At 38.1% G+C, this 27,512-nt stretch overlaps 1 protein-coding gene across 1 annotated transcript; it reads left to right on the top strand.

Annotated features, from left to right (window-relative positions):
• Positions 1-632: 632 nt before the first annotated feature.
• On the top strand, positions 633-23,195 carry xrcc5 (X-ray repair complementing defective repair in Chinese hamster cells 5). The gene is made up of 21 exons (XM_051710637.1): positions 633-745; positions 1,802-1,915; positions 2,007-2,190; positions 2,785-2,833; positions 2,927-3,049; positions 7,002-7,187; positions 7,328-7,442; positions 7,546-7,684; positions 7,903-8,015; positions 8,687-8,749; positions 10,570-10,707; positions 10,795-10,885; positions 12,349-12,479; positions 14,723-14,919; positions 15,720-15,807; positions 15,926-15,995; positions 18,333-18,442; positions 21,163-21,259; positions 21,339-21,406; positions 22,546-22,620; positions 22,834-23,195. The coding sequence occupies exons 1-21, from the start codon at positions 728-730 to the stop codon at positions 22,846-22,848; spliced, it is 2,184 nt and encodes a 727-aa protein (XP_051566597.1). The 5' UTR covers positions 633-727; the 3' UTR covers positions 22,849-23,195.
• Positions 23,196-27,512: the final 4,317 nt, after the last annotated feature.

The raw sequence follows: 27,512 nt of genomic DNA, 5'->3' as shown, positions 1-27,512 counted from the left end.
AAAAGAGCCAATCACCTTTTAGATACAGACATCGCCTATCAATCATCTCGAGATTGCGCATGCGCATTAGCTATGCAAACCGGGAAAATTGCGTTTTTTAACGTAATCTGAGGAAAGACGCACAATTTATGAAACCAGCGTTGTCCGATTTTATTTATGATTTGAAATATGTTCTTTGATCGTCATTTTGATAAACCATTTTTGAGATTTCGGTGTTCCCCCATTCAAGTAGATAGGAGCTGCACTGGCATGAGTGGAAATAGCCTCCCGAGAGCGTTCCAAACATGTCCGACAGTGGACTGACTTGCTATAAAAACTTTGGTCACAATTCGAAACATGATTTGGCCAGTTTAGGAGCATTTCAAATAGTGAGAAGCACTTAAAACATCAACAATTGGTTTTTTTTAACACGTTTCACTATATTTGTGAGGACGTTTCAATGACATAAAAATAAGATGACATTAATGGTGATAAAAATGAATACAACAATATACAGAAAAATAAATTAAATCGTATTATTTTAGGATTGTGTTCCGTGTGAACTTCCCAGCAAAGCGCATGCGCGACTGTGATGGCCAATGAAAACGTTGCTGAGGGTTTAGTAATGGCTGAGAGGCGTGGTTTGGGGGGACGGGATGGATCACGCAACTTCCCTCACTCTAGGTGGAACTTTGTGTTACGCGCTGTTTTGTTCACCCGGAAAAATAACAGAAGGGAATACGCAGCGATGGCGCGGTCTGCGAAGGTATTTCATTGATTATTTTATAAATATATGATTTAAGTATTACTGAAGAATACATGTTTACTTATACGCAACTAATTATGAGTCGTAAGATAAAATGGCCATCTGGATGGTTCTAGAAATACACACAGCGCAGTGAAAGTTTGACCCACTTTTAGTTCGAGTTGTTTACAGTTTGCGTATATATAAAAAGTAACAGGATGAATAGTAGCATTATGTAAATTCGTTAGTAAATTGGCTGTCAACTGTTCATTGACATCATCACGTTTAGTCACACTTATCAATATTCATAATTATGTTGGCTTGACAAAACAAACATACTGATCTGCTATTTAAACATTATTATTATTATAATGAGACTACAATTTCTGACTCTAACTCCTCCTAACGTCAGATCTATCCATCTATCAACTACTTAGCAATGCCCTAGACAACACGCGAGCAACCGCCCAGAACACCCTAGCAATGCCCTAGTGACCACCCAAAACACCCTGGCAGCCGCGTAGCAACCACCCATGTCACCCTAGCAATGCCCTAGTGACGACTCAGAACACCTTAGCAAACACCTAGCAATTCCCTAGTAACCACCCTGAACAGCATAGTTAATGCCTTGCAACCTCCTAGCAACGACCTAGTGACCACTCAGAACACCTTAGCAAACACCTAGCAACGCCCTGGTGACCACTCAGAACACCTTAGCAATGCCCTAGTAACCACCCTGAACACCCTAGTAAATGCCTTGCAACCTCCTAGCAACGCCCTAGTGACCACTCAGAACACATTAGCAACGCCCTAGTAACCACCCTGAACACCCTAGTAACTGCCTTGCAACCTTCTAGCAATGCCCTAGCAACACTCAGAACATCCTAGCAACCACCTAGAAATCTATCTATTTAAACTTTCAGACAATGCTTTGTCAAGCCAACATCAAATTTTGTCTACAAACTTTATCTAGTTTAGTATTTAAGAAGTTATTTCTCTGCTTGAAATTTGCGCCATATTTCAGATTTTCTGTTATGGATGATATTATAAATTCTGGTTTCTGTTGTCTATCATTAGTCAGCACTGGTACTCTGTATGGATGTGGGTTTCTCCATGAGCAACTCTGAGCTGGGTCAGGAGCCACCTTTCGAACAGGCCAAGAAAATCATCCAGAAGTTTGTCCAGCGGCAGGTTTGTAGCTTTGGAAATCATTTTTTCCATTTACCTATAATACTTGCTGGCTATTATAACAAGAGCTTAACTGACTTTCTGTGTGTTGCAGGTGTTTGCTGAGAACAAGGATGAAGTGGGTCTGGTGCTGTTTGGTACTGATGACACTAAGAACCGCCTTGCCCAAGACGGACAGTATCAGAACATCACTGTTCATCGCCATCTAATGATGCCTGATTTTGAGCTGCTAGAAGAGATTCAGAATGAGCTGCAGCCTGGTGGGCAACAAGCTGATTGTATCCTTCCTGACACCTCAACACTTGATTGATCCATTTCAGGTTTTACAGCGAGTTAACTTACACCAAGTTAAATAGCATCTAGTCTCAACCTCAAACGGCATGCCAAAAGGACCGCCCACAGTTCATTTACTGACCATGTGATGCATATTACACATAAAACTGGAAGCGTTTTCTGACAAATTCTAAACTGGTTTTGGACCAGACTTTACACTAAAATCAATAGCTTTTTGGCTGAACTTAATTAAATCATGGACAGTGGTTCCACTGGTTTGAAATGAGTTATCTTAACTTAAAATTACTATGTAATCTCTTTTATTTCTTTATGTACAGTGCTAACTAGTGAAAAGGAATGTTAACCTGCTAAATGCTTAAGTTGATTTTAATTAAGAAAACTGAACAAGCAGCTTGAGTGTATGCCGATAGTTAAAAATGTACCCTGCGAGACTGAATGGAAATACAAACTAATATAGTGAAGTACAAAAATGTAACATTTTATGGTACCTCAAAATATTCATGTTGTATTATTGAATATGTTGTATTTGCATGTTACTGACTATGTACTGTATGTGAAGCCCTTGACTTGTTTATCAGGGCTTGATGCTCTTGTTGTCTGCATGGATCTACTCCAGAATGAAACCATGTGAGATCATTTGTTTGTCACACATTCTTCTGTTGATCCATCTGGACTTGAGAAGTTTCTGTGCTGTAGTCACACTTGTGATTGGTTGTTTAGGGGGAAGAAGTATGAGCGTCTGAACATTGTTCTGCTGACGGATCTAAACGTACAGAGCTCAGAGGACCAGCTAGATGTCATCATTAAGAGCTTGAAGAGAGCTGGTATTACCCTGCAGTTCTTGTAAGAAACATTTATTCAATGATCTTATATACCAGTAAACCCCAGGTCAGAAGGTTTTAAATAACTGTACATTTACTCGTGGCCTTTAAACATCTTTTTTTAATTTAATACCAGGTGTGCTATGACCAAAGAAATAATCTGAAGTGATTACAGAACTTTTTCGTTTTTGTGATCTGTCTCTTTAAGTGCTGCATGCAGCTGGGTCATTCTGTCAACTCAACCAGAGTTACCCTTGAATATTTAGTTTTTGTAAATGTTTTGCTGGTGGAAGGAGTACTTTATTAATGAAAGCCAAAATAATAAATGCCATGGATCAATATTTACTGATCAGTCCATTATTTTGTAGAGGGTGGTCAAAATTACAATTTTCACTTATGACTTTTGAGCAAAACTCCAAAGTCTGTAACTAAAATCATTTGACTTCAGCACCCCTTGTTGCATTATATGCCAGTGGTGTGAGTCCAAAAATGACAAAAAACAAAACAGCACTTTTTTTGTGTGTGTGTGTGTGTGTTATTTTTCCAAAATTGGAGTGGCTATAACTGTAGAAACATTAAAGTTATGTGAATATTCTTTTCTGAAATACAAAAACTAGATATAAGTGTTGCACTAACTGAAGAGGCACATGTCGCTTATTCTTAATCATTGTGGATTTTTAGACTTGTCGAAAATTGAGATTTTGACAATTGTTTTTATGTGAAAGTACATAAAGGTACATTTCTAGTTTCAGTATTATTTGTGCTTCACACCTATATTTTTGTGGACAAGAAAAACTAGCTACATACCATGTAATCCACATTTGGTTTTTGACCATTGAAGACAGGTAAAATTTTACAAATTATGAATGGAGCCATATTGAGACCTCCATATTAGAGGTCAACCGATAGTGGAATTTGTCGATACCGATAACCAAGGTGATGGAAAAGGCAGATAATTGTTTAATCAGCTTAAAATTGATTGATAGAATGTTAAACAAAATGTCCTTACTATGAAGCACATAGACACAGATGCTACAAGAGTCCAAAACTTTTTATTTTTTAACCAAAATCCCAATAATATTGAGGAAAAATTAAGATTTGTTGAATAACATGGGACTTTTAACTATAAACAGGCCCGAAACACACCAGGGACTCTTATTTTGACTTGGCTCTGTTACAGTGCTCTATATTTAAGTATTTACCAAATTAAGCTTGTTATAGCCTATAGATTCACCACATGACGGATTTTGTATACTGTATATAAATATTTCACCAGATGAGGTTTAATGAGGAATGAGGTTTATTATTATTCACAAGACATGAAGTTGGAGACTCGATGTGTGTGCTGACGGTGCACGTCTTCATATAGTCTAATTTTTCTTTGCATGCCCTCGCTTCAATTTAGAACACTTGATTATCTAATAAAAACAACAAAATATGCATTGAAGTGAGGTTAAAATATGGATGAATATTGTCAGTTATTACAGATTTAGATATAGCAAATCCCCGCGAGCTGTCTGTAACTATGTTTCCATCCAAGGGTTTTTTGCGACAAAAAGTGTAATGCATCAAAAAGTTTACCGATATAGCTGATGGAAATGCAAATCATCGCTAAAATTTCACAAGTGTCGACATAATATTTTTCCGTTTAACTCTAGCACATAAACTCTATATCAATACTTCAAATGTAGCGGAAAACTGGTTTGGAAACACTTTTTGTCGAGAAAATTGGCATTAACGCAAAAATGTAGCGTCACATGACAGAATTTACCTTGAAGCATTACTCGCACTGTTATGAATTGGTCTTAACGGCAAACCTGCACAGATCCGATGCTGCAAACACATCTGCGTCATGACACTTCCAGGAGTGCCAACACAAATATCTCGTATCATGCACCTGTCATCGACAAGTACAAGGAGAACAAATGAATGGCCACTGTTTGTGATTCATTTAATCGCGTTAGACATCCGTTTATTTTTTAAAGTTGCTTTTCCACACCATTCAAAATAGTAGATGGCAGTCACGGAATTAGCCCACAATACAAAAAACATCATTTCTGTGCACAAAGATGTTTTAAATTAAAAATGAATACACAATACTAGGAGAAAAGCTTCAATGTGATTTTTTTTTGGAACACTAAAATGCCATCAAAATTCCCTGTATTAATTTAAATTAATTACCAAAGGAATAAAGCATTAAATTAAAAAAATAAATGACCAAACGAACAAAATTATATTGTTAGACCTATATATGCCTTTTCTTTACACAAACTTTAATTAGCCATACCCTGTTCTGTAGACGTCCTCAGAATGTTCTACACTTTTTTTCAAGACTATAAACTCTCTGAACTATTTGTCCAATGCTGAGTTCACGAGCTTTTGAAAATTTTTAAACTTTTAAATATTTTAAATCGAACCCTCTTTACCTCGGATCACATTTGCTGAGCTTCTTTAGATCATGTAAATTGCATTATGACACTAAAATTAATTTTAGATGACAATCAAGTTCAGTTGGTCATTAAAAGTTGCTGGACAAATATATGGGACATAATACAGTTGTGATGGCGATGCTTTAGATTAGATGATTGTTTAAAGTAGCCTGTTGAATATCAGGAATGTATCATATATGTAAACCCTGATATTACACCGCATCAATGTTTCTTTAATAGCTGTGTACACAGCACATACACATCGATGGATGCTCCTGATACTAAGACTGAAAGTTTCCCCCACTATTGGTGCAAGTTGCCAGCTTGAACAGGGTCATGAAGATTCGCTTTCGGGTCGGAACCGGTGACAACCTGCGATTAGGCGCAACATCAGGACCAATATTATAGTCCTATCAGAAGAGCAACTGCTCCCTTTTGATTGCAATTCCTCCTCTTCTGATTGCATATATTTGTGAAATTAAAAGGACAGTAAGCTGGCTAATGTCAATGAATTGTCTCAATACTCTCCCCATTTTACCAAAAAATTAGGGACATATGGGCGGCAAAAGGTACACAGTTAGCAATATACACACATTTCTGAATGGAAACGGCTTAAGGGCAGATTTATTTTGCGATAAACCAAAACATATGCGACAATGTGTTTTTTTAGGCATGTCGTCATCACGCACACCATCTTTATCGATAAAAGGCCATTTGAATGGAAACAAGCAGAAGATGGCAAATGTCACAAAAAATGTTTTTACGCATTTTCGCTTTGCCAATAACGAAATAGCGCGAAGTGGACGGAAACTAGGTTAGTAATTGCTTTTATTTCGACTCTAGAGGCTGCTGTTACACTGTAGAACCAAGTCGATCTAAATGTAAAATCCTCCAGCGCTGTCGACAACTATCAGCATAGATTTTTACAGATAACCCATAGTTCCAAAAAGCAACTATCAACACCGATTAATCGGTAAAACCGATAAATCAGTCTACCTTTACCCCATATCTCTGGGCTTTAAGCATGTAGGGCCTTAAAAATGAACATACTAAAAGGAAAGTTTGTTCTGAACCAAAATCTAAATGGATATGAAGATACTTTTAATACTTTTGGAGTTATAAAAACTCCAACTTTGGAGAAATCTAGTATTTCTCCCCCCTTTTTGGACTCACACCATTGGCATATAATGTAACAAGGGCTGATTTTTAGTAATAAACCTACCTATCTAGGTTTTTTTCACCTGTAGTTTTGCTCCAAATTCATAGGCAAAAAATTAATTGATTACTTAGTAAATATTGATCTATAGCATTTAATAATTTGGCTTTCATCGTCATTTTTATTTATCTTTCTTTAGAAAAATTCATTACAATAGCAAAACATTCTGCCAGGGGAGTTTCTTAAATTTGTTTGATTTGACATGGAATAATCCAGCTGTATTTAGAGTTTGTGTTTCTAAACAATTAATGCTTATTTAATAAGTGTCAACATTTGCTTCGTGTTGTATGAAGCAGAGCACTGTTAATAAATCCAGTCTTCATGTGTAGTTTGCCATTCCCTGTGGATGTGGAGGACAGAGCGGATGGAGGTGGGGGTGGATCGAGGACGTCGTCAGCTCCACCTCGTCCAGATAAAGGTTTGAGCAGAGAGCAAACTCAAGGTTTGGAGATGGTCAAACAGATCATGTCTGCTCTGGATGAAGAGGACTGCTTGGAGGAAGTCTACACTTTTAGGTTGGAATTAATATCAATAAAAGAGAACTAAAAACTTTGTAGAGATGTCAGTGTGTTTTGATGTTTGGAGGATCTGCTAAATAACTTGTGCAACCAAAGAAGAGGATGTTTTTGAGTCATTGTGTCATCATTTTCTGCAGCGATGCTCTGGAGAAGCTGTCCATCTTCAAGCGCATTGACAGAAGGCCGATGGCCTGGCCCTGTCAGCTCACCATCGGCAGCTCGCTGTCCATCCGCATCGTCGGATACAAAGCTGTGAGTTCCTCTCGGATGACGCTTAAAAACGTCAGAATACACAAGCAGAATTATTGTTGTTTTCTACTCTAGTTTGTTGTAATGTTGTGCTCGTAACGTCCAGGTAACGGAAGAGAAGGTGAAGAAAACATGGGCCGTGGTTGATGCTCAGAGTCACCAGAAAGACGACATCAAGAGAGAAACGGTCTATTGTCTAGACGATGACAATGAAACTGAAATACAGAAGGATGACACTATTCAAGGTGCGGCACCTATCATTCTCACATTCATAGGGGCAAAAAAGAGTCCAAATCTATCCAAACCTTGTTAAAGTCAATGAGAAATGCTGTTCGTAACCCATTTTGCTTCTGTAATGTAATGCATTTCCGAATGAAATGAGATATTCAACAACAACAACAACAGAAATAATGTAGGACAGGACTTTGAGTTTATTTTCATCTGTCCTTTCTGTTTTTCACAGGTTTTCGATATGGAAGTGACATTGTGCCATTTTCTAAGTTGGACGAGGACCAAATGAAGTACAAGTCTGATGGGAAATGTTTCTCTGTGCTTGGCTTTACTAAACAGGAGCTGGTAAGATTCTCTCCATTAGATGGTGCTCTTTCTCAAACAACAACTGCTCAAATGAGTGAATGTCGTTCAGTAGCAATTTACTGTTAAGTTGTGTTTATTTAGGGTGGTCTCAAAACTTGATGTATATGTGGGTCAAGCAAAACTTGACCCACACACACATACACACATGCACACAAACACACACACACATTTCCATTAATTTCCCATTTGTTTCGAATGTCATAATATTATTAGCTCAATATAAAAACAATGAGTCAATGGAAACAAACGGGAACAGGAACACACACGAATACCTTCTACATAAATAGTCCAATGTAAATCTGGAGCATTTATTTTATTTAAAATGAGTAAATGTTACATTTGTAAATTAAAGGTTGGTTTATTGATGATAAAACAGTTGTTGGTTGGGGGTGTACAAATTGTGATTGTTTTAACTGCCATTTAACAAGCCGGGTCAATTTGACCCACTAAGTGTTAAAGTGTTACTTGATTGCCAACTACACAGAAGGCTTAAAATCACTGTTCCTTTTACTGTATTTTAACTTGTTTTTCACCATTCTTTGGGAAAATCGCATATATCTTACACTGTAAAGATCAGTCTTGTGCCTTGTTTTTTTCCCTTCTAATGTACAGTGACATTTGTTTTTGTTTTGTTTTTTCATATAATGCAGATTCATCGTCATCAGTTTATGGGAAGCCAGGTTGTCAAAGTTTTTGCACCCAGAGATGATGAGGTACAGTTTTACAAGACATTTGTTTTTTGCTGTGAAATAAAATGCATTGTAATTTTTATTTATTTTTTTCCTAAAGTTTGGTCCAAAAAAGGTCCATAAGTTTGAGATAATGTTGAAAATCTGGGTTTATAAAAAAACATTTTCAGGATTGAAGTCAGAAGTTTACATACACTTAGATTAAAGTCATTAAAACGAATTTAACCACTCCACATATTGCATATTAGCAAACTATAGTTTTGGCAAGTCGTTTAAGACATCTACTTTGTGCGCAAGTCATTTTTCAACCAATTGTTTACAGACAGATTGTTTCACTTTTAATTGACTAGATCACAATTCTATTTGGTCAGAAGTTTACATACACGAAGTTCACTGTGCCTTTAAGCAGCTTTAACCAGAAAATGATGTCAAGCCTTTAGACAATTAGCTTCTGATAGGAGGTGTACTGAATTGGAGGTGTACCTGTGGATGTATTTTAAGGCCTACCTTCAAACTCAGTGCCTCTTTGCTTGACATCATGGAAAAATCAAAAGAAATCAGCCAAGACCTCAGAAAAATAATTGTGGACCTCCACAAGTCTGTTTCATCCTTGGGAGCAATTTCCAAACACCTGAATGTACCACGTTCATCTGTACAAACAATAGTACGCAAGTATAAACACCATGGGACCACACAGCCATCATACTGCTCAGGAAGGAGACGCATTCTGTCTCCTAGAGATGAACGTAGTTTGGTGCAAAAAATGCAAATCAATCCCAGAACAACAGCAAAGGACCTTGTGAAGATGCTGGAGGAAACAGGTAGACAAGTATCTATATCCACAGTAAAACGAGTCCTATATTGGCATAACCTGAAAGGCTGCTCAGCAAAGAAGAAGCCACTGCTCCAAAACCGCCGTAAAAAATCCACTCTACAGTTTGCAAGTACACATGGGGACAAAGATCTTACTTTTTGGAGAAATGTCCTCTGGTCTGATGAAACAAAAGTTGAACTGTTTGGCCATAATGACCATCGTTATGTTTGAAGGAAAAGGGTGAGGCTTGCAAGCCAAAGAACACCATCCCAACCATGAAGCATGGGGGAGGCAGCATCATGTTGTGGGGGTGCTTTGCTGCAGGACGGACTGGTGCACTTCACAAAATAGATGGCATTATGAGGAAGGAAAATTATGTGGATATATTGAAGCAACATCTCAAGACATCAGCTCAGGAAGTTAAAGCTCGGTCGCAAATGGGTCTTCCAAATGGACAATGACCCCAAGCATACCTCCAAAGATGTGGCAAAATGGCTTAAGGACAACAAAGTCAAGGTATTGGAGTGGCCATCACAAAGACCTGACCACAATCCGATTTTTGCAGGCAGAACTGAAAAAGCGTGTGCGAGCAAGGAGGCCTACAAACCTGACTCAGTTACACCAGTTCTGTCTTGAGGAATGGGACAAAATTCCAGCAACTTATTGTGAGAAGCTTGTGGAAGGATACCCAAAACATTTGACCCAAGTTAAACAATTTAAAGGCAATGCTACCAAATACTAACAAAGTGTATGTAAACTTCTGACCCACTGGGAATGTGATGAAAGAAATAAAAGCTGAAATAAATCATTCTCTGTACTATTATTCTGACATTTCACATTCTTAAAATAAAGTAGTGATCCTAACTGACCTAAGACAGGGAATGTTTTCTACGATTAAATGTCAGGAATTGTGAAAAACTGAGTTTAAATGTATTTGGCTAAGGTGTATGTAAACTTCTGACTTCAAATGTATGTGGATATATATATACATACACACACAATATATAATACCTTGTCTGTGTGTGTACAGCATGCAGCTGTGGCTCTGTCTGCTCTGATTCGTGCTCTTGACAGTCTAAAGATGGCAGCAATCGTGCGTTACGCTTACGATCGTCGCAGTAACCCTCAAGTTGGTGCGGCCTTTCCTTGCATTAAGAAGAAGTATGAGGTATATGGATTTTTATCAAATGGAAAGCATGTTATAATGTTTTTATCTTCAGTATATTTTACACCTCTCTCTGTCTCCTGTGTTCAGTGTCTGCTGTATGTGCAGCTGCCCTTTATGGAAGACCTGCGACAGTTCACTTTCCCAACGCTAGAAAACAACAAGAAGTTCACTCCCTCAGGTGGGTTTTCTTTAGGGTTGGGTGATATAGCTAAAAACTTATATCTCAATATTTCTTAGCCTTTTGAAGATATGCACTCAAAAAATATTTTAGCCTGTTTTTAAGATTTGCGCATTTCAATTTCATAACAAAATTTCAAGTTGAACGGAGTAATCTTTAATATTCTGTTTTATTTTAAGAGGGATAGTTCACCCAAAAATGAAAATTATTTCATCATTTACTCATTCTCATGCCACCCCAGATGTGTATGACTTTCTTCCACAGAACACAAACAAAATTTTTTAGAAGAATATTTCAGCTCTGTAGGTCTATACAATGCAAGTGAATGGTGACCAGAACTTTGTAGCTCCAAAAATCACACAAAGGAACCAAAAGTAATCCATATGAATCCAGTGGTTAAATCCATATCTTCAGAAGCAATATGATATGTGTGGGTGAGAAACAGAAAAATATTTAAGTCCTTTCTTTTACTCTAAATCTCCACTTTCACTTTCACATCTGAAAGTCAAATGTGGTGCCTCTTTAGTTTCACTTTCACGTCTGAAAGTGGATATTTAGAGTAAAATAAGGACTTAAATATTGTTCTGTTTCTCACCCACACCTATCATATAGTTTCAGAAGATATATGTTTAACCACTGGAGTCTTATGGACTCATTGTGTATCTTCATGTTGTTCAGTAAAATTCTTACAAGATTCATATTTGCTGCTACTGAGTTATATGAACGGGAAGGGTTAGGGTTTAGGGTAAGGGTTGGAATAGGTTATGGTTAGGTTTAGGCTTGGGGGAAAGGTTAACAGTGTATTTACAGATGTAATTAAATGCAGGTACTTTAAATATAAATACAATGCAACAACACGTATGTACGTAATAAATGCTTAAATACATGGTAGGTATGAAGACACCTAATATAAAGTGGGTCCCTTAAAATAAATCTCAAATAAAACTGATAATATTAAGTTTATTATTTATTTCTTTATTTGTGTTTTATTAAAGATTACTTAGTTCAATTTGATGTAGAGTAATCTTTAAATCTTAAAAAAAAATAATTATTTTTATAGATTTATGCATTTTCTCTAAAATGGCTCGAAGGTTGTTTTTTTTCAGAGGAACTGACAATTCAACAAAACCGTTGGTGCCAAGTGGATTACATTTTTTTTTAATGCAAAATACAATAACGGTTAAAATCTTGTTAAAATTCATATTAAAGGCACGTTTTCCCCTTTTATTTACTGAATAAACACAAGAAAGAATATTTAATCATTTTCATTTACATGCAGTAATATAACAATACATAGTACTAAACAGCAATATTTATCTAAATATATTTTTTCTAAAAAATTCTGATCCTGAAGCAGCCATTTATCTTATGCAGACAAATATGTAGACAGAGAGATACATATTTGTATACTCCTGTCAAGAGATAGTTTCAGTATAATTGTGTTTGTGTAAATGTGTGTTCAGAGGGTCAGCTGTCGGCAGTGGATGCGCTGATCGACACCATGATGCTGGTGGAAAAAGACGAGGATGGAGATACAGTGGACATCTTCAAAGTCAACCACATTCCAAACCCACAGTTCCAGAGACTCTTCCAGGCAAGATGGGATGGGATGCTGCGAATTTAGTGGTTTAAATAAATGTTCCGGGTTTTAAAGGAAAGCTTAATCATCAGCGTTTTGGCATAATGTTGATTACCGCAATTTATTTTGTCTCTAAACAAATAGACAATGTTGGTTAACATGATTTTAGTTTCAGATCACTTGGTTTATTGGCGTTACGTCGCCATGACAATGAAGTTGTAATATTGGATGTAACTTCACACCGATAACGTTAGTTAACAATTCTTTCAGACTAAAATCAGATTAACACATATATTGTTTACATTTACATTTATTCATTTGGCAGACGCTTTTATCCAAAGCGACTTACAAAAGAGGAACATATAAGCGAATCATCTTAAGGAGACAGTGGTACAAAAAGTGCCATATTACAAAGTTTCACTAGCATCAGAATAGCATTCAAAACAGATTAAACATTTTTTAGTGACTGGTTAAGTTTTCATGGAAAAGATGCGTTTTTAGTCGTGTTTTGAAGACAGAAAGTGAGTCAGCTTCACGGATGGAGTTGAGAAGGTCATTCCACCAACGTGGTATGATGAAGCTGAAAGTCCGGGAAAGTGTTTTGGTGCCTCTTTGTGTTGGTACAACAAGGTGACGTTCCTTAGCCGACCGCAGGCTTCTAGTGGGCGCGTAGCTCTGCAGAAATGATTTTAGGTTTGCTGGAGCATCCCAGTGACTCTTCTGTATGCCAGCATCAGAGCCTTGAATACGTGCATCAACCGGCAGCCAGTGGAGAGAGACAAGGAGTGGTGTAACATGCGCTCTCTTTGGTTGATTAAAGACCAGACATGCTGCTGCATTCTGGATCATTTGCAGGGGTCTAATTGCACATGCAGGGAGGCCTGCAATGAGAGCGTTACAGTAGTCCAGTCTAGTTATGACAAGTGACTGAACAATAAGTTGTGTGGCATGTTCAGAGAGGAAGGGTCTTATCTTCCTGATATTGTAGAGTGTAAATCTACATGATCTTTGAGATGTGGTCTGTGAAATTTAATTTGTTATCGATGGTTACCCCTAGATTTCTGACCGTTTTGGAAGGTGTTACTGTAGTTGCACTCAGCTGCACGGTGATGTTGTGTTCAACAGCAGTGTTGGCTGGAAAGACGAGGAGTTCGGTCTTGGTTGGGTTAAGTTGCAGCTGGTGTTCTTTCATCCAGGCCGAGATGTCTGCCAGGCAGGATGAGATTCGAGCAGTCACTGTGGTGTCGTTGAGCTTGAAAGACAAGTAGAGTTGCGTGTCATCAGCATAGCAGTGGTAAGAGAAACCATGTGCCTGAATGATGGGTCCCAGTGATGTTGTGTATATAGAGAAGAGAAGTGGCCCAAGCACTGAGCCCTGAGGTACCCCAGTAAGTAGCTGATGTGACTTGGACACCTCACCTCTCCAGGCTATCTTGAAGGACCTACCTGAGAGATAGGAATTAAACCAGTCAAGCACAGTTCCTGTGATGCCCAGTGTTTATGTCTTGTGGCTATACTTGTGAAAAAGTATTTTAGCATTTACGGATTGGCCCCATTTACTTCCATTGTACCTCATTGTAACCCTTTTTTAAACTATTTTTTTGTTTTAATCAATATTATGCCACAAATGCTGTCGATTTAGCTAAAGTTGTTTTAAACCCAGAACATTCCTCTAAAAATCAGTGGTATCGCAAAGGTTTTTGGGTCAAGTCCCAGAAGGGCTGATGCAGTTATGCACTGTCTGGTTCTCAGCTGGGTTCTCTTCAGGACCCAGATCAAGTGGCGACCCGACACCAATCATGGTTCTCTTCGCTGCAAGTGAACCAGACTATTTAATATTCTAACGTTTTTATCTTGCGTAGTTTTCTTCAAGGATGAGCGCATGTCACTCAACTTGTCCATGTTGGCATCTACCTAATTTGGTCAGATTCTACAAGAGGACAAATGAATTTGCGCCACAATACTGTAGAGTTTGATGGATGCACGGCCTTTGACATCAACAACAAAAGATATGCAAAGCATATTTAATTTGCTTTTTCAACTACGCACAATCATATAGTTATTTGGATTTTATTATTTGTATTAGCATTGTTTTTCCAGCGTCCGTGACCCTGTCAGAGCAGATCTGTGAATCATTTTTGGGTCACTGCTCACTGGTTTAGAACCAATGATCTAGTCTTTTTACTTTCTGTATTGGAGTGATTCCGGTCTGTGAAATTCATGTTGCCTCTCCTCCTTTTTCTGGCTTCCGCTTCCAGTGCTTACATCAACGTGGTGTGAATCCTGACGGTCCCCTGCCGTCCATTGAGCCCTGGCTGAAGAGAGTCCTAGAGCGCCCCCAGGCTGTGGCCGCCCGCTGCCAGGCCCCTCTGCAGAACATCAAAACAAAGTTCCCCCTGAAAGAGGTGATGAAACGGAAAGAGCAGAAGACAAGTGCAGACGTGTTTGGCAGCAGGTGAGAATGGATCAAATCAACAGTCGATGAGAAATGCGAGAGTGTGATGGAGGCCCCGGCGGTATGACAGTATGTACCGTGCAATCATAGAAATGTGTTAGCAGGTAGATTTTTGCTATACTGTTTATACCGCTGTAGATACTGTATATCTGCATAGCCATCAGAGGGCAGGACTGCTTTACGTATGTACACGTGAGAGCGACAAACAAACATGGATTAATGTGACATTACAGAGTGGGACGCATTCCAAACAAGTCAAGAACTAGAAATAAGGGGTTGTTAATGTTTGATGAGCAACAATGCAACTTGATGCATTAATATGTAATTCAGCTGTGCAGAAACACTTTAATAGTTCTACATTTTAAAATTTAGAGTTATAACCATTCGTTTTATAGTTAAACTCTGTTTAGTTTTTAACTCAAGTGCTACATAATGTGAAAGAAGTGTTCCAGGTTCAATACAAGTTAAGCTCAATCAACAGCTTTTGTGGCATAATGTTGATTACCTCAGAAATTAATTTCGACTCTAAAAAAAATAAAGCAACAATCTGTGTTCAAGTGAGACACTTACAATGGAAGTCAATGGGGTGTTTGTGAACATAAAATACTCACTTTTTCAAAAGTATAGACATAATACGTAAACAATATGTGTGTTAACATGATTTTAGTGTGATAGCATATTTCTTTATTTTTGTATTATTTTCGGGCATTTTTACTTTTTGTAATTTAAAGTCATATTAGAAAATGTTTATTTTATTGCTGTTGTTGATGTTGTGGTGACGGAAGTTGATTGTTTGTCAGTGCCAACGAGCCAGACACAAAGAAAGTCAAACTGGATGAAGAGACAGAATTTATTCTGGCTGACATTACAGAGGGAAACGTTACATCGGTGAGAATCTTATGTGCTCTATGTGTTACACAGAAGAAGAAAAATGTATTAGTCATAATTGATAATGTGTTCAAAAATCCTTCATTCTTTTAATCCTGCATGAATGGTGCTCTTTCAGGTTGGTAGTGTAAACCCAGCAAGAGATTTCTGCAAGTTGATTAGAATGAAGAGCATTCCATTCGATCAAGGTGAGACTTGATTCTTCACTTTTATATTCTTTCATTTTTCACTTTTTCTTTATTTTTAAGTAGAGTCTCCCCACAGTCATAGAAAACCTGGAAATAACCGGGAGTTCTAACATTGTGAATTCCAGGCCTGAAAAAGTCATTTAAATGAGGAAAATTTTGGGGTCATGGAAATTTCTTGAATCTATGCTGATCTCTTGGCTAAAATAGCTCTTTCTGAATCCAATCTCTTTAAAAAAATAAATAAATAAATACTTACACTGGTGGCCAAAAGTATGGAATAATATACAGATTTTGCTCTTATGGAAAGAAATTGGTACTTTTATTCACCAAAGTGGCATTCAACTGATCACAATGTATAGTCAGGACATTAATAACATGAAAAATTACTATTACAATTTGAAAAAAATGTTCAGAACTTCTTAAACTATTTCAAAGAGTCCTCATCCAAAAATCCTCCATGTGCAGCGATGACAGCTTTGCAGATCCTTGACATTCTAGCTGTCAGTTTGTCCAGATACTCAGGTGACATTTCACCCCACACTTCCTGTAGCACTTGCCATAGATGTGGCTGTCTTGTCGGGCACTTCTCACGCACCTTACAGTCTAGCTGATCCCACAAAAGCTCAATGGGGTTAAGATCCATAACACTCTTTTCCAATTATCTGTTGTCCAATGTCTGTGTTTCTTTGCCCACTCTAACCTTTTCTTTTTGTTTTTCTGTTTCAAAAGTGGCTTTTTCTTTGCAATTCTTCCCATAAGGCCTGCACCCCTGAGTCTTCTCTTTACTGTTGTACATGAAACTGGTGTTGAGCGGGTAGAATTCAATGAAGCTGTCAGCTGAGGACATGTGAGGCGTCTATTTCTCAAACTAGAGACTCTGATGTACTTATCCTCTTGTTTAGTTGTACATCTGGTCTTCCACATCTCTTTCTGTCCTTGTTAGAGCCAGTTGTCCTTTGTCTTTGAAGACTGTAGTGTACACCTTTGTATGAAATCTTCAGTTTTTTGGCAATTTCAAGCATTGTATAGCCTTCATTCCTCAAAACAATGATTGTTTCTTTTTTGCCATTTTTGACCTAATATTGACCTTAAGACATGCCAGTCTATTGCATACTGTGACAACTCAAAGACAAACACAAAGACAATGTTAAGCTTCATTTAATGAACCAAATAGCTTTCAACTGTGTTTGATATAATGGCAAGTGATTTTCTAGTATCAAATTAGCAATTTAGCATGATTACTCGACTATACATTGTGATCAGTCGAATGCCACTTTGGTGAATTAAAGTAAAAATTTCCTTCCGAAACAGCAAAATCTGTACATTATTCCAGACTTTTGGCCGCCAGTGTATACGTTAATTGCTGAAACAAAATCACGGAAATGTATTGGTCAAAAGGTCTTGGAAGTTGGGAGCCCTGTTAGTAGAGATGCCAGTGTTAAAATATTTAATCATGAATATTCCCACAGCTTCTGTAGTTAAAGGAATATTCCGGGTTCAATACAAGTTAAGCTCAATCGACAGCATTTGTGGCATAATGTTGATTACCATAAAAAGAAATTCGACTCGTCCCTCCTTTTCTTTTAAAATAGCATAAGAGGTTCCAGTGAGGCACTTACAATGGAAGTCAATGGGCCCAATTTTTGGAGGGTTTAAAGGCAGAAATGTGAAGCTTATAATATTATAAAAGCACTTGCATTCATTCTTCTGTTAAAACTTGTGTTATTTGAGCTGTAAAGATGTTTAAATAAATTTTACAGTCTTTTTAGGCTTTTAGTGTTTGTTGACATCACACAGTCATGGTAGCAAAGTTGTAAAATTGGCTATAACTTAATACAGAAAAGGCCAGTAAGTGATTTTTATCACACGAAAATCATGTTTACATGCATATTGTTCACGTCTTGTGGTTATGCTTCTCAAAAAGTGAGTATTTTAATGTTCAAAAATTGGCCCCCATTGACTTCCATTGTAAGTGCCTCACTGTAACACAGATTTTTGCTCTTTTTTTTTTTTTTTTTTTTAAACGAGGGGCAGTCAAAAATAATTTTTGTGGTAATCAGTATTATGCCACAAATGCTGTCGATTGAGCTTAACTTGTATTGAACTCTGAATATTTCTTTCATATTTCTGCTCCAGTGTATTGCATTTCCTGAAATGTAATTGTCTTCAATAGTTAATAAGTCAGATACTTTTTATGTGATATATTCACCAACTGCACAATATGGATTGATATTTGATTATGGAGTAGTAGTGTTTCTGGATATTTGCTACAGTTGTTGTTGTTGCTGCTGTGTTGCCGTGGTTGCGTTGACAGTCATTGTTTTGTAACCTCGACAGCATGCCAGCAGCTGACCCACAGGATCGAGCAGTTACTGGGTAACAGGAGCCCAGAGTACTACAGGAAGAGCATCACCTGTATCCAGGCCTTCAGGGAGCAGTCTGTGGCGGTGAGCACTCAATTAAACCTCCACATTCACACTGGGATCTCAGAAGGATCAGTTGTTTCTCACGCTGCTGTAGGGCATCAGATGTTATTTCAGAAGATCCTGATATGAACCCCACGGCTAAAGACAGACTGAACCAATCTATACTTCGCTCAGCTGTAGTCTGAGTGTTTTTTAAATCTCGTCGAGTCTTGTCTTGAGGGAGCAGATTCATGACTAGCTGATTCACAAGTCTTTTTGACAGATTTGTTTAAAAAACCGGCCCATTTCAAGAATCAGACTGCACTGATCACGCTGTATGTTTGTGGCTGTAGTCCAGCTCTCTCATCACATTCAATTTGTAAACTCTCAAATATAATTTCTTTATCTGTGATGGTGCAGATTTAGGATTAGTGCAGCACTGTGCGCGGTGATTGCATTGGCAAATTCAGACATTCGTTAACAGACCTGAACATTTTTAAAAATGGAACTGGGTTAGGGCCTGTTTACATCGGACTGTAAACACTGTATTTCAGTTGTTTCCCCTTTGTAAACGCCCTTGGCTGTTGTGCCACGCATCGCTATTTTTCTCACGTCTCATGAGACGTGGTCGCTATAATGTGGTTTGTTCTCGGTGAGGCGCGTGGTGAGTTGAGCGTGGCTTCACGTCATCCACCGCGGCAACCACGCTAAACTCACCACATGCCCCACCGAGAACGAACCACATTATAGCGACCACGAGGAGGTTGCCCCATGTGACTCTACCCTCCCTAGCAACCGGGCCAATTTGGTTGCTTAGGGGACCTGGCTGGAGTCACTCAGCACACCCTGGATTCGAACTCGCAACTCCAGGGGTGGCAGCCAGCGTATTTTACCACGGAGCTACCCAGGTCCCGATTTTGCGTCTTTTTAAAGTGGTGCAAGATACATGATAATGGTCAAAGCCGTTCATCTAGTGTATAAAAACATTTAATTCCAGATAGGCACATGAAGGTGTCCTGTGTAAGTTCACTTTGCTGTAGATGAATCTCCCATGACAGGCCCATCATTCTCCTCTTCACCTGTGTGAACGACTGTGAACACCTGTGGGCGGGGCCTATAGTGCCATGACTAAAAATAGGCGTTGATGTCTTGCTGGAGGCAGTCATTATGCAGATGTATTTGGTCCTTGTAACGTCACAAGTTTTAAATAAATGCAATTTTTCTATTAAGGAGGAAGTTTTCAGTTCTGAAACTTACAGTATGTTTTTATAATACAATTACCTATATGTCAAAAGAGCAAGGAACATTTGATTCCCCGTGTCATGACCCCTTTAAAAAGAATTTCAAATGTTAAAAATGTGTTTCTAGAAACCTGCATTCTGCTTTTTTTGTGGCACTGCATCTTGCTTGCTTTTTATTTATTTATTTCTTTTTTTTTTTTTTTTTGCACAATAACAAGTTCAGTGTGAACGGTCCCTTAGAGAATAAACCTATTCACATTTATAGCGGAATAAACTTCTGAACTTGTGAATGGGAGACCACAGCATATATTATTTTTGCGTTCCCATTCCAAAAAAGCAAATAAAAAGAGAGAGAAGGATTACGACAGTCAGAAGTGAAAAATATGACACATTTCTGTCACACTCTCAGCAGCTGTTTCTGAAACCTCATTGCAGCTATTGACTAGATTTTTCCCCTTTTTCTCCCAATTCGGAATGCCCAATTCCCAATGTGCTTTTTTTAAGTCCTCGTGGTCACGTAGTGCTTCACCTCAGTCCGGGTGGCAGAGGACAGATCCCAGTTGCCTCCGCGTCTGAGACCGTCAACCCACGCATCTTATCACGTGCCTTGTTGAGCACGTTGCCACGGAGACATAGGCTTCACGCCATCCACCGCGGCAACCACGCTTAACTCACCACACGCCCCACTGAGAGTGAGAACCACATTATAGCGACCACGAGGAGGTTACCCCATGTGACTCTACCCTCCCTAGCAACCGGGCCAATTTGGTTGCTTAGGAGACCTGGCTGGAGTCACTCAGCACGCCCTGGGATTCAAACTAGCGAGCTAGCGAACTCCAGGGGTGGTAGCCAGCGTATTTTACCACTGAGCTACCCAGGCCCCAATTATCGGCCAATTATTGACCAAATTAAAACCATCAGCATATCAGTTATAAGCATGAAAATGCTTAAATGAAAACAGATGGAAGAGTTGGCACTCCTAGGAACATGTAATATTTCATTTGTATTCTTTCTCATTCTCACGTTAATGCAGAAGATCCGCCATAAACAGACGTGACAGTTGTGAAAGTGGCACTTGGCTATAGGCTACATGATGAGGGAAACCATCTAAAATACTTTGAAACCTGTGGACTTTGACTGCTGAGATATCAGTAATTATATACTGTATTTTGAAAATGAGATATATTGGAAATTACTTGCTAGAACAGTGAAAAATCTTCTGTACCTCTTTATAGATTTTTTTAATGCATTCCTAAGTAAAACAGTGATCTGATTACAGAATAACGTAAGTGGTAAAATATCGTTATCAGCCTATTGTTTTGTTGTTGTTGTTGATAAAATTGGTATCAGCCAAAACTTTTCATATCAGTGCATCCCTAATTTTAATTAATGCTAGGGTAATGTAACACAAAGGATCATTTTATAAAGGTATATTAATAAATAAAGAAAATAAAAATATATTAAGTTTGCTAGATTTACTCGAAAATGCGTCATCACCTTGTTGCACTCTGTTTTATTCAGACTGGAAATGCAGAGCTGTTCAACAGTTACTTGCAGTCTCTGAAGGGGAGCGTTCCAGTCCGGAATCTTCAGGAATTCTGGGATCTGCTCGTACAAGGTAACCGAACAGGAGTGAGTGCAAGCGGCCATCTGTTTATGTCGAGCTGAAGTCATTCAACTTTTGCTGTTGTTTTCAGATGCACTTACACTGATCAGCAAAGATGAAGTGGACGACAGCACCGTCTCCAAACAAGATGCAAACCAGGTATCACTTATGGCCTTAGACTGCCATGGAAGCAATTCACATTAAAGAAATGCTATTAGGGTTGTCGTGATACCCAATGTCAGTAGTCACAAACAATACCAGTGAAATTTCACGATGACAGTACATAATAAACACACTTCTTTAACCTGTTGAGTCAGTCCCCTTTTGGAGCACATACCATAAAAATGGCATAACCTAAGTAGTTGCAAATTTGAAACTACTTTTTTATTGAGAATGTTGGTATCTCCTGAAAATGTTGGTGTCCTCTAAAGGAGGACACTTAGGGCTCCCAATATCCAAAGTAAATTAAGTAATAAAAGCAAAAGCTTTAGAGAAGACTAAGTATTTTGAAACTGGAATATTTAGTTCAAAACATTTTTTTATTATGAAAAAATATATATGACAAAAGTGCCATAGCACCCTAAAAAAGCAATGGTCTCAAAGTTGCAAGTCTCAGATCGTAATGTTTGAAATTTGAGGATGATAGCACAAAAAAGTCTCCTGCAAGCTTTTTTTCAATGTCTAGGCATATATCAAGATGTCTGAAAAGCCGGCTCAACTGTTTGGCTATTTTGAATAAAATACCTCCTCTTTAAAAAAAAAAAAAAAAAAGGGGGGGGGGAAAGGGGGAAACAAGAAGAATTTGGAGGTGGGCTCATTTTGTTTGGAAGACTCTATGGGAATAAATCACATACAGCTTTATAACAGAAACACTGTTTCTGGAATGCCCAATTCCCAATGTGCTCTAAGTCCTCGTGGTGGCGTAGTGATTCGCCTCAATCCGGGTGGCGGAGGACAAATCCCAGTTGCCTCCGAGTCCGAGACCGTCAATCCGTGCATCTTATCACGTGGCTTGTTGAGCGCGTTACCACGGAGACATAGCACGTGTGGAGGCTTCATGCTATTCACCGCGGCATCCGCGCTCAACTCGCCACGCGCCCCATTGAGAGCGAGAACCACATTATAGCGACCACGAGGAGGTTACCCCATGTGACTCTACCCTCCGTAGCAACCGGGCCAATTTGGTTGCTTAGGAGACCTGGCTGGAGTCACTCAGCACTCCCTGGATTTGAACTCGTGACTCCAGGGGTGATAGTCAGCGTTTTTGATGGTGGATGTTATTGTGTTTGTTGTATTAGTTCATGGCGATTGAGCAGGAGGAGGACATTCAGGCCGCTCCAGCACAGGAGGACACTGGTGATGTTGATGATCTGGTAAGTTATTGATGTTTTGATGGTGTCACTATTTCCGACGAGTGTGTCAAATATGATGCATTTTTGAATTTTGATTTCTGTTGCCTGTAGCGGTATGAAGCTTCAGACTAGCTGTTATCCATTATTACAGTTTTCACATACCTTCCTTCAGCAACCTGTTTAAAGTTAAACGTTGTTTATGTTTTTTGTTTTGTTTTGTGTGTGTTTATGCAGTTGGACATGATGTGAAAAACAGATCTTGCTGAAAACCCGTCCAACCACCTCGTGGAATGCTGTACTAGTCAGTCACATCATGTTATTTTACTCTTTGAGAAAGTTTGGGAAAGTTCTCCTTGCTTTTGAAAATCATCATTAAGGCTACATCTTTGCCTTTTGACCAAAAAAAAGAACTTGATTATTTGAATGTGTCTTATATTGAACAGTTTATATTTGTTGGATTTTCTCAAGAAAAATAAATCTAATAAATTGAAAAAAGAGTGGGGTTTACTTTATAAAAAAAAAAATTAAAAAAAAATAAAAAAAACCTAGGAAACAATTTCTATGCAGAAATTGCTAGTAAATTTAACAGACCATATTTTTATGTGAAGGCTACACACAATTCTTGGTAGCTTTAATTAGAAATTCTTAAAGGGATAGTTTACCCAAAAATAATTTACTCACCCTCATGCCATCGCAGATGTCTATGCCTTTCTTTCTTCTGTAGATTTTTAGAAGAATATCTCAGCTATGTAGGTCCATACAATGCAACTGAATGGTGACCAGAACTCAGAAGGTCCAAAAGCACATAAAGGCAGCATAAAATTAATCCATATGACTCCAGTGGTTTAATCCATGTCTTCTGAAGGGATATGATAGGTGTGGGTGAGAAACAGATCAAATTTTAAGTCCTTTTTTTTTTTACTATCAATCTCCATCTTTGACTAACCCCAACCAGTAGGAATGTGAAAGAGTAGATTTTCTGTAAAAAAAAAAAAAAAAAAAAAGGACTTAAATTTGTATCTGTTTCTCACCCACACCTATCATATCGCTTCAGAAGACATGGAATAAACAACTGGAGTCATACAGATTACTTTTAGGCTGCATTTATGTCTCTTTTGGACCTTCAAAGTTCTGGTCACCATTCACTTCCATTGTATGGACCAACAGAGCTGAAATATTCTTCTGAAAATCTTCATTTGTGTTCTGCAGAAGAAAGAAAGTCATACACATCTGGGATGGCATGAGGGTGAGTAAATAATGAGAGAATTTTCATATTTGGGTGAACTATACCTTTATATAAAGTTTACTTTGCAATACTCTTGTTTCAAGTAAATTTTACTCACTGTTTGTTTGTACATTTTACTCAAGCAATGTTGCACTGAATTAAGCCATGCTTTTAAAAGAGTACTAGTATTTCAATGCTTTTTAACACACTTAGTCATGTACCTCATGACACACGAAAGCCTTCCACAGGGAAGCTTAATGCATGCTATGTAGTCTATTAGACAACTTCACCTTGCTTTAATGGTGTTAGAAATGATATTTAGAGCGGCACACTCAGGCCTCATCACTTGGTGCACAAAACACGATGATGGTAACAATCAACAGATAATTTTTTTTTTTATCATGAATGGGTAAAATTGAGTAGAAAATGAACTTCATACTTAACAAAACAAGAAGTTACTAAATGTAACAACAAAATCAACAATAAAAACAGTGATAAACATGCAAACAGTGAAACCATGCATGCTCTTTAATTATTCAAGCCCAGTGCATGCTGAGAACAACAGCTTCAAAAAGTTACGTCAAATTTAGTTATTTTATTTACCTTTGAAATGTATTCAAATTTGAAAAATAAATGTGACAAGGTTTTCTCCCAATTTGGAATGTCCAATTCCCAATGCGCTTTTAAGTCCTCGTGGTGGCGTAGTGACTCGCCTCAATCCGGGTGGCGGAGGACGAATCCCAGTTGCCTCCACGTCTGAGATCGTCAACCCGTGCATCTCATCACGTGGCTTGTTAAGCGCGTTGCCACGGAGACGTAATGCATGTGGAGGCTTCACGCCATCCACCGCGGCAACAACGCTCAACTCACCACATGCCCCACCGAGAACGAACCACATTATAGCGACCACGAGGAGGCTACCCATGTGACTCTACCCTCCCTAGCAACCGGGCCAATTTGGTTGCTTAGGAGACCTGGCTGAAGTCACTCAGCTCTGACAAGGTTTTCTAATTCAGGATTGATACATTTTGACACATTGTAGATAGATAACAAATACTCATAATAAATATTTACTGATAAACTAGAGCATGAATTGTTACATGTTTGAAGTGAGTACAAATGTAGAATTTACTTAATATTTTCAAGTTCACGCTTTAACTTATTCAGTGTAGAGAGCACTAAATCTTCTCTGCTATATTTACTTCACCACAAAATCATTGTTTTTAGTGTAGTGTCTACTTTATAAAGCCAGCGAAATTTCAAATGCTCGAAATAAATAAAACCAATTTCTTAATCATAATTCACATTCTGTTTTTTTTTTTATAAAAGTTGATAGACACTTTGAACACATGCAAGGTACTGAAAATAATCCACTTCAAAATGAATGTAAAATCTTTAAAAAAAAAAAAAATTCCCCATCTGATCTCAGAAAAGCAGATCAGGTTGTGAATTCCAATTGGTAGTTCAACTAGTTTTCTTTATAGCACATTATAAATTATTATGTGTCTCTGTTTATCAACTTGTTATTTTTTGGTGTCGAACACAAAAAAAGGAATTTTGGAGCATCTTTGTGCATTTAACGACAGTTCATACACATGGCTTGAATAAAGGAAATCTGTCATGAAATCCACCCTGTATCTCACTGTACAACTGATATTAGCGATCAACAATTCTTCCAATCCCACAAGGATCAATGTTTCATGTACTTTTCTAATCTTTTTAAAAGGCCCTGTCTAAATCTTCATCATATATCACACTGTAATAGTTTCTTTGTATTGTGGCTGTCGGTGCTCAAAGAGTAAGATTAAAACAGTGGCAAGGGACTGCAGTGCATCAGCTCATCTCTGACGCAGCATTTTGATGTTTCCAGATGGAAAAACTCCAGCAACCTGTAATGACTGTCATTTCAAACTTCAAAAGGAGCTGGGAAGCAATCCGATGAGCTTTTCCCCCCATTCTACCAGTACTTTTGAGAGGGAAGATAAAAGGAAACGAATTTCATGGTTTTATGATCACAGTATAGTACAGATCTCTGGATAGCTCTGGATCAATTATGCATTGATAGTTTTCCAAGTCTGTTATTTCAAATGTAGGTCAGTTTTTCTGAAACCTGAAGTTTTAAGCAGAAGACCTAGATCAACTTTGAGCTGTGAGAAAACTTTGGAAAAATTAAATTTTTAATGTGCAGTTGTTTTACTTCATTTAGAAATTCTCTCTTGTTTTTTTATTGAAGTGTAAGTGACCCCAAAAAAACTTTTGTGAGTTAGGCCTTGTCCACACGTATATGGATAGTTCTAAAAATAGTTTTCAATCATTAAAAAATAAAATAAAAATCCTGTCCAAACAAACTGCATTTTAGGAATTCTTTCCACCTACACTACAGCACTAAAATACCTTAAAGGGACAGTTCACCCAAAAATGAAAATTCTCTCATACTCACCCTCATGCCATCCCAGATGTGTATGACTTTCTTTCTTCTGCAGAACACAAATGTAGATTTTTAGAAGAATATCTCAGCTCTGTAGGTCCATACAATGCAAGTGAATGGTGATCAGACCTTTTATAGCTCCAAAAATCACAAAGGAAACAAAAAAGTAACCCATATGACTAAAGTGGTTTAATCCACATCTTCAGAAGTGATATAATAGGTGTGGGTGAGAAACAGATCAAAATGTAAATCCTTTTTTTACTCTAAATCTCCACTTTCACTTTTACATAAGAAGTCACATGTGGTGCCTGCTTAGCTTCACTTTACATCTGAAAGTGGAGATTTAGAGTAAAAATTACTTGTATATCGATCCGTTTCTCACCCACACCTATCATATCACTTCTGAAGATATGGATTAAACCACTTTAGTCATATGGGTTACTTTTATGCTGACTTTTGGAGCTTCAAAATTTTGGCACCCATTCACTTGCATTGTATGGACCAAAAGAGCTGAGAAATGTTCCTAAAAATCTTCATTTGAGTTCAGCAGATGAAAGGAAGTCATACACATCTGGGATGGCATAAGGGTGAGTAAATGATGAGATAATTTTCATTTTTGGGTGAACTATCCCTTTAAAATTCTTTCATAAACATGCCAGGCCAGAGGTGTTGGCGGTATTGTGCCGTAAAGCTTTTATATCAAGAACCACAGAAGAACATTATGGGCATGTGTTCTGAAGTTCCTTTTTTACTGCCGAGAGGTTTCGTTATAATTAGCAGAAGCAATGTATGCATAAGCCTCCGAAAAGCGGTGTAATGATGAAGCAAATGCAGGCGGACTTGTAAACATGTCATGAAACCTATTACACTTAAACAAAACAAAACAAACCAGGGTTCTGCCATTGCTGTCAAATTCCAGTGCATGCCCAATATTTTTAAACAGTTGTTGCCATAGTCTAGCAGGCTGCGCTCATGACGTGTGGTGCTGATGCATCGCGGGTGACCTGAGTTCGAGTCCCAGCTCGTGAGGTCCATTCACACTCTTCTCCCTCTCATTTCCTGTCACCTCTCTACTTTCCCTATCCTGCCAAAAGGCCATAAGGAAAAAGAAAAGAAACAGCTGTTGCCATGCGCAAATTGAGTGCATCTTTTTACTATATTCCCAAATCTGCGTTTGACCCGTCTACACGTATCACGGAAAATACAGATGACCTCAAAACTTATAGATGTGGACTTAAAGCCACAAAAGATTCAAATCGT

The sequence above is a fragment of the Myxocyprinus asiaticus genome, chromosome 11 (assembly GCF_019703515.2).
Source record: "Myxocyprinus asiaticus isolate MX2 ecotype Aquarium Trade chromosome 11, UBuf_Myxa_2, whole genome shotgun sequence".
Lineage (NCBI taxonomy): Eukaryota > Metazoa > Chordata > Actinopteri > Cypriniformes > Catostomidae > Myxocyprinus > Myxocyprinus asiaticus.
The sequence above is the reverse complement of the archived record's forward strand: the minus strand, read 5'-3'. Positions and strand labels throughout refer to the sequence as shown.

Bases quoted from the DNA above. Each gene is read 5' to 3' on its own strand.
- xrcc5 (XM_051710637.1), top strand. The intron at 3,050-7,001 runs GTAAGAAACATT...CTTCATGTGTAG, and splicing joins GGTATTACCCTGCAGTTCTT to TTTGCCATTCCCTGTGGATG. The intron at 18,443-21,162 runs GTGAGCACTCAA...TGTTTTATTCAG, and splicing joins TCAGGGAGCAGTCTGTGGCG to ACTGGAAATGCAGAGCTGTT.